The sequence below is a fragment of the Drosophila hydei genome, unplaced genomic scaffold (assembly GCF_003285905.1).
Source record: "Drosophila hydei strain 15085-1641.00,03,60 unplaced genomic scaffold, DhydRS2 tig00000149-arrow-pilon, whole genome shotgun sequence".
Taxonomy (NCBI): domain Eukaryota; kingdom Metazoa; phylum Arthropoda; class Insecta; order Diptera; family Drosophilidae; genus Drosophila; species Drosophila hydei.
Window position 1 is genome coordinate 632,069 of NW_022045678.1, and position 8,160 is coordinate 640,228.

Genomic DNA, 8,160 nt, shown 5'->3' on the forward strand with positions numbered 1-8,160 from the left:
ATTACTGGGAGAGCCATATCTACAGCTGAGCAGAGCATTTCATTTGACTTATTGTTGACAAGCTTTTAAATAAATTGAATTTACTGACAGATCCGCAAGAGCACCAGAGAGCTCTGGCCTAGACCTGGCCAGGACCTGGCCTCGACCTGGGCTGGGCACTGCTCGCGCTTGGCAAACATTTGCCAACGATTTACGAGTGCTGCTTGGGCCACAACAACCGACTGCCCCACTCACCTGGCCTTGTAATGCGCCAACAAACTGCAAATTGCTACAAAATCACTTAACTGTAAATTTTTATAGCATCTTTTTCACCGTGTTCAAAATGCAAAGGAAAACAATGAAACGCAGGCAACATGTGCTCTGAGAAACGTTTTAGCCGGAATAGAATGGAGCTTTTGTTTTTAATATTCATCAAATATATAAATTTTTTTGAAGAAGAAGAAAAACGTATTGAAAAAAAATTTAATATTTTTTTAAAATTAAAAAAAATATTAGAACTTTATATTAAATTAAAATTTTGAAATCATGTTATTTTAAATACTTCATTTAAAGTATATAAGAAAGTAACCTTTTGGAACTTTAAGTATCAAAATAAATTTACTTTTAAAATTGATTTTAATTTACTTAGTTTTTTTGTACTGAAGTTTTTTTTTGAAAAATCCAAAAAGTAGGAAAAACTTTATTATATTTATTGAGATATTTTTTTCGAAATTAAAAAAAACATTTTTTTACAATATTCTTTAAATAATAATTTTAAGTACAAATCTATGACATAAAAAAAATAAATAAAACAATACAAAAAGAAGGTACTAGAAAGAATATCTAGAATGAACTTGAATAAAATTACATTTGCTCAACTTCATTTCTTCTCATTCTCTTTCAGCCGCTATCCAGCCACTCTATGTAACGCTCTCTTTCTCTCCAAAGCAAGGGAAAACAATTGTCAGCGCCAACGTCACTCAGCACAGCCATTTTGTTGTTGGCAGTTAAGAGCTCCATTGCGTTTTATGATAGGATTGCGAGAATTGCGAAGCGTTTGACTGTTTCGTACTGGCGCTGCTTAACCAGCCAAACCTGTTCGCCTGGCCTTTTTGTGGCTTTACGGCTATTTTGCATTAAATTGCAAATGAAATGCCCAAAGAGAGAAAGGGCCTAACCGAACTGTAGAGGTGCGTGTGAATGTCATCCGTGTGCATTGTTACGCTGGCATTTTAATTGAAGTTTTCACACACAAGCAGACACATGTGGGAGTGTGCGTGGGCACATTAAAGTAATAAATGGCATGTGCTGACTTGTTTGTATTTGATTCTTTTCATTTTCTGAGTTCTTCTATGCATATTTAAATAAATGAAGCCAGCAGCTCTGTCGAGGGTTGGCTTTGAGTGAGGCCATAGCATTCCAACTGGAATATGACACCTGAGATTGACCAAAATGAGCTCGGCAGCTGGGGCAAACATGTCCATCTGCGTAATATTATGTGGCTTTAACAGCAAACAAAGGCAAATGTGGTTGGTTTATTGTGGGTTTGCAGATTAAAGATGTTGTTCATGCAGAGCTTTGGGTATGAAATGCTAATGAGTTGCACAGGATTTTACTCTAAAGACTATTTCATACTATTTTCTTATGCAGATGTTCCAAATATGATTGCTCTACATATAAAAGTTTGCTTTCAATATGCATAATGGTTTAGCTTGATAATTGATAATAAATTGCAGTTGCTTGAAAAATTGTTTCTGAATGTTTAATAATAAATTTTCCTGGAAATTAATACAAACTTTTTGATAAGCTTTAATGAGCCAGAGTACATCAATGAAAACGAAACGATTATGCTATCAATCTTTAATGGCTTACAAACATCTCATTACTTTTTGGTCAATAAACTGTTCTCATTTTATTCAGCTCAGATATATTCAGTACTCTTAATTAATCTAAGCAAGCCTCAAGTTTCGCACAGACATTATTAAGCTCGCAACATTTTGAACTGCCCATCTTTTTTATAAGTCATAAGCTACGCCTAATGCCGGAGGCTTAGTACACTTCCAGGTGCCTCGATTGCCCACTTCATCAATAACAAATTAGGCAACATTTGTGTGGGTTCACAGGCAGCGATTAGGGACCACTAACTGTCCTTTATCCTGCAAGCCTCTGCTAATCGGCCAAACTTGTAAAGTTCCGCTTGACCTTTTTTGTGTGTCTGCTCTAAGCTTTTTATTATTATGCTCTTTTACGTGTGTAAGCCCTTTGCCAGCTGGCCCTGATAATATGTGTTTAATAACCACAAGGAACTGGGAAATGTCTGTCTACCTGGCGGGTGTCTTAGTTTCCTGCTACATATCACATTTGCCAATGTACAAAACAGTTTCCGCTTCCGGGCGTTTTGTCTGCATTCAACCCAAATTCGAAACGTTAACAAATTTTTGTTTGGTCCAAAAACTTACGCATGATTGTTGTTGGCCTTAACCCTTGTGTATATGTGTGTGTGTAAGGCCCCGCGGGCGCGTTTGTCTGCAAAGTTTGGCTTGCAAATATCATTGCCTACCTAGAGGCAGCTTAATCAAATATGCATGCAATGGCGTTTCATTTTGTTTACCACCAGCACCGCTGCTTCAGTAATAAGTGTCAAAGGTTTTGCTTATCCATGGCGCAGGTTGCCAACGTGCCATCGTGCATCATGCCACCGTGGCACTTGCCTTGCGGCAGCAACCACTTCAAATGTCAGTTAATAAATTGCAAAACGTTTTTCTGCGAATCGACAAACCGACAGCCCAACAGCCCAGCCACCAAACTGCACTTAATGTCAGTGACACACAGACAAACAACACAGCTGAGGCGCTGCTGCCGAGCAGCAGTAGTAGGGCGCAGGAGTCCTCGGCAGACAATGAAGTTGCCGCTGTTGACATGAAGCGTGACGAGAACAAGGACCCTGCGACCCTACAACTCGATGCCGTGTGCCGCAACAGACATTTACAAATAAACAGCGCTAAATTATAGGTGCCTCGTGGGTGAATGCCAGGCGCTGCAACCAGCTCACAGCTCAGAGCGCCCAGCTGCTGTTGCTGCTCCTTCCACTTGTAAATAATATGGCAGGCTACACCTGTAGACGACGTCGTCGCCATCGTCTAACTTTTAACTACAACAACAACAACAACAGTTGCTCGCATACCAATTACAGCAGCAACAAGCCCGACTAAATAAAAACCCTAATGTGTAACAACGAAACTGGTATGATCTATCATTGAGAGATTAAAACGAATTTGCTACTCATCTGACTGTGCATATAAATATCTGTATGTATATTTATACATATATACAAAGTAGATGAGGTATTAATATGCTGAACAAATAAATTATATATTGTATTTATTATTTGAACTTAGTTTTATCCATTAAGATGCATTTTTTTCAAATATTTAACTTTTGTATTGAGAAAATAAGTTAGGCTACATTTAAGAGCGGCAGTTCGCTCAATAAATTTATATTTATACATCGATTGCGGTCATTGGTTCACTTTTTGCTCTATACTTCACTTGCTTCACTCGCTCTGACAGCGCGGCGGTTTGACCGTGCAAACCCGGCGTTCGTAACTCAAACTTATTACTTATTCAGTATCGTTTATAAACTACAGCTGTGCGTCATCTACAGCTTTGTATAGTATAAAGTAAACAGTCAAAGTCGCTTGAGCATTCCATTCGAATAATCAAGGGCACATATATTTTTTAAATCGATCAAAGCTAGATCAACATACAGTTTATTTAAAATGAAAACATATATAAAATATTTATCTACTATCTATTAGTGTGAAGTAAAGTATAAATTAACAATTCCAAAGGCCTTAAAAAAATACATTTTTCACTCTTTAAAAAGAATTTTGAAACAATTTTTAAGTAGAATTTGTCAACATTTTCATATTTTTTGGCATATTAAAAACAGAAAAGTTAAGAACTTGAGAAACATAAAAAGCAGAGTTCAATGTTCAAGGAGCTCACCCGATAAATGAAAATGGCTTCGATCATAAAAAGCAGCTTAACTACTTAACAAAACTCGTTTAGTTTAGTTTCGCATATACATATACATAAACATATAAATATCAAATACATTTCTTGTTAGCTGGTTAGGCTTAGGCGCCGGCTTAAGCTTTAGCTTAAATAGTCTCCAGATAAGAAATGCATTTGCTTCTACATATTGACATTCTGCTAAACTCGTATTGAATCGAATCACATTTTGTGTAAAAAAATATATATATAACCATAAAAAAACTTCAGTAACTATAAAATGTAGCTTAATTTGTCCATGGGTCCATGTGCAGTCCAGCTTAGCTTGTCCTTATCCAACTAAGGTAACTACTACTAATCTCAAACTGTACCAGAAGACTGTTTCGTACAACCCATTAATATGTTTAGCTTGTTGTGTTGCAAAATACATGACAAAGGCAATGTTGCTGCCAAGCAGCCTAAGCAAAGTTCCCGTTGCAAAATACACACAAAGTTCAAGTTGACGACGCTGAATTGCACTTTGGTAAGAAGCGCAGGTAAAGTTGTACAGGTGCAACTTCAGCTGCAGTTAGTGCCTCACACAGCTCGCAACACAGTTCACAGCTCACAGTTCACAGTTCACAGTTTGTAGCTATTAGGCTGACATTGTTGCAATTTTTATTGATGATGCCGACTGCCAACTGGCTACCAAGGCCAATGGCAATCTCTCTCTCTCTATATATATATATAGAATTACAGTTAAGGCATTTCGATCTTGGCATAAACTTTTTCAATTAAATTTATGCTGCAATCAATGGCAAATGCTGTAGTTGTAAATACTTTTAAGATGCGTTGACAATTAATTGCATTCATTTGCCATCACATAATCAGGGGGCGTGCCATTGGTGGGAGGTGGGCGTGGCACGCAACTAAAACGTGCTCAAACTTGTGTTCGCCAAGTTTTCTTTGCCTGTCACGTTGTTGCTGCCCGACGCGAAAACTTTTTCTTAAAAACTTGTTTCTCTTTATGCTTGGCTTCGAAATTATCTCTTTGTATTTGGTTTCTTGGTTTTTGAATGCAGCCTCCCGCACTTAGGCCAGGTCAGTTATCCCCACACCGACAGCAGACTACTATAAATTTAAACTTTACCGACAAGGTGGTATTCTATTTATATATATATATTTATATATATGTATTTATACCATGAACTCATTGAAGTAAGCTTGTCGGGTATATTGTTTCTGTGGAAATGGTTGTAGCGGGCAAAACGAGCCTCGACAGACATATTAGAGTACAATATATTATTGATCTAGCAGATCCATCGGCCAGTCTGTCTGTCTGTCTGTCTTACATTGATCGGGCATCAAATAGAATGAAAAGAGGTAATTTAGTTTAGCTGAGCAAGCGTTCTACAAGCAACAGAAAGTGCTCTTATTTAACACTCAATGAGCGTGCATAGAAGTCTAACGTAGAGAAAGACTCAAGAACTGAGTTCGACTTCGAAAGCGAGCCGCTTCCCCTACATATAGACGAACTTGCTAAGGCGTCTCTTCAGTCGCCTACCCGACTTCTTGCTGATCGTCGTGGGGTGCGGCGCTACTTTTTTACTAGTGTGTGAGGTCAGTACTTATTTTAAACAGAATTGCCATAATTTTTATATTATTATATTAATAATAATTATAGTAATATTTATAGTAAAAATATATTCATTGGTATGTTAATGATCATTGAGCCTATATTTATTAAGTAAAGGGGTATTAATAAACAATAAAAAAATAAAAAAATTTAATTAATAAATAAACACATTTATATATTTATTTATTAATAAATAAATATTATTTACATTATAATAAATATCACTTACTTATTATTCATTAGGATTACCCTTGCAACCTCGTCAATGATAATAATGTGAATAATTGCGTTAAGGAAAGTAAAAGAAAATATCAAATTTCGAACTTTTTTCATTTATGTCTATTTAATAATAATTACTAGAAGTGTAAAGAACTTATTTAATCATCATCAATTGTAATTTTTTTCATATATATCCACAGCTTAAGCACTTTTACCGCGTCCCATGCCAAGTTACAGCTAATCAGTCAAGTAAGCTAAAGGTATCTTTTAGTTAGGCATTCCCAACTAGTTCACGCCTTTTTTTGTTTTTTTTATTATTTTTGCTTTTGTTGCAAAGTAAAATACAACACCTAGTCACAGTCTTAGTGCCAAACAATGAACTTCCTACAAGGCGAAACATGGTTAAAGGAAAGTTATGTTGATAGAGTTAAAATGGGATTTATGGTCATTTATGCAAATAGATTTGATGGCAAATATATTGCCTTTAGAGACACCTAATGTTAATGAAAACTAAAATTAGATATTCATAGAATTAACGTTGCCTTTTATAATACAAAAAGTTGAATTTGTGCATCATTAGCCCTCTCAATGGAGCCATTGTAGCTCAGCTTGGCTGTAAGTCTTTCAGTTAATGTAGCATAAGCTGTGCTGTCAATTTTCTTTCGATCGTATTTGATTGTAAGTTATTTAATATTGAACTAGCCAACAATCTTTCTAGACTTGCGTGCTTGGGATTGAGCTAGCTCAGGGATCACTGCAGCAGCAGCTTCAACTATTTTGTTTGGCCGCCCTTCAGACATTGCGACATTGCATGTCACGATGCTACTGGCAGTTGGCATTGCATGCGTCTGACTGGCTAAAAGTCTCTGATTTAATGGCGTGGAAAATTAGAAAACGTTTGCCTTGGCCTGGCCTGGCCTGGCCTGGCCCTCGCTTGGCCTGGGCGTTATCGTCTGGCAGCTGTCAAACCGAATGGCCTCGATTTTCTGGGCATTGGGACAATTGCAGCTATGTTGAACAAGTGCCAAATTGCTAGCTGAGGTCTGAGGGCTGGGGACTGTGGGCTGGAGGCAACACCTGCTCAGGTGCTAGAAAATTGCATCTAATGACTTCATAAATTAAAGACATCATATGGAACACACACACAGGCACACGTACAGGCACTAATACATACAAAAGAAGCCGTCGTAACTTTATTCAAATGATGTTGGCGGCTTTTTAGCTGCTTCCGTGTGCATTTTTAATGAAGTTTGGCTCTGCGGTTTTTTGTTCCTATACGACCATAGACCATAGCCCATAGCTGTGCACACATCTTTAGCGGTCGGCATTTGCCAAAAGGCTCAACTTTCGCAGCTCGCAACGCTTTACAAAAGTCTTTGCAGCTGCGTCTCACTAATAAATGTGTCTGCCGGCAAAGTCTACAAAGTGCTTTTAATTAGTCGTGTTAGCTTACTGCCAAAAGACTATGCGAAAAGAAAAAAATTAAACTAAAGTTAAAAACAAAAACTCTTCCGCTTCCTCCGCTCATTGCTTAACAAGTCGAGTGTTAATTCCTCTTCCTTTAAAAAAGCATTCATTAACTCTCAAAGAATTATCATACTATAATAGTCAAATGGAGAATTTCTTGTATCTACTTAATTTATTATATTATTCTCAATTATATTTAACCTTTTAACATGGAACTTAATATTTACTGCTCCTACTGGAGTAAGCGTGTTCATTGATTACTTGATTACTTGATTACTTGATTAGTTGACTTGAACTTCGAATGGTGTAAATGCTGCTGGAGTATGCTTTCGCACGAGAACTTCATATTTACTGAGCTGCCTCATAGGCGAATTCTCGTAGCGAATGAAGCAAACCTTCTGCGCCAGATACAGAGTGCCAATGAAAATGCCTCCATCAGTTCTGCCCCGACAGACGTAAACGCGCTCGTTTGCAGCACTTGTGCCCACTGATACAGCATTTCTCTCCCGGAATCCATCGAAGCTGCGTACCCAGTCATAGCTGACCGTCTCATTAGACAGCAACAGCTCGTAGGAGGTGACCTGATTAGCGATTGAATCCGTGTTATAGGTAGCATATCCAGTTTCGGCCCTCACACGCGCCGGCAGAATCGAGCTCGAGTAAAGAACACGTCCAACGAAGTTCTCATAGCCGTACGAATCATAACCGCCAAGAACAGCATTTTCAGGAAAAGCCTTCGACTTGTCTGAAAGGAGCCAGCTGTCCGTATTGTCGTAGACTCCGCACTGAACTGCGCCCAGTAGCTGGGCAACAATGAGCACACAAGCGACGAGTTTTGTTGAAGAATACATAGTTAATACTGTTCGA

General features: G+C 37.8%; 1 protein-coding gene across 1 annotated transcript; it reads right to left on the minus strand.

Moving 5' to 3' along the window:
• Nucleotides 1-7,525: 7,525 nt before the first annotated feature.
• On the minus strand, nucleotides 7,526-8,160 carry LOC111602196. Its single transcript, XM_023319159.2, has one exon. The coding sequence runs from the start codon at nucleotides 8,142-8,144 to the stop codon at nucleotides 7,575-7,577; it is 570 nt and encodes a 189-aa protein (XP_023174927.1). The 5' UTR covers nucleotides 8,145-8,160; the 3' UTR covers nucleotides 7,526-7,574.

Excerpts from the sequence above, each read along its gene's own strand:
- LOC111602196 (XM_023319159.2), bottom strand. The coding sequence starts at position 8,144 with ATGTATTCTTCAACAAAACTCGTCGCTTGTGTGCTCATTGTTGCCCAG.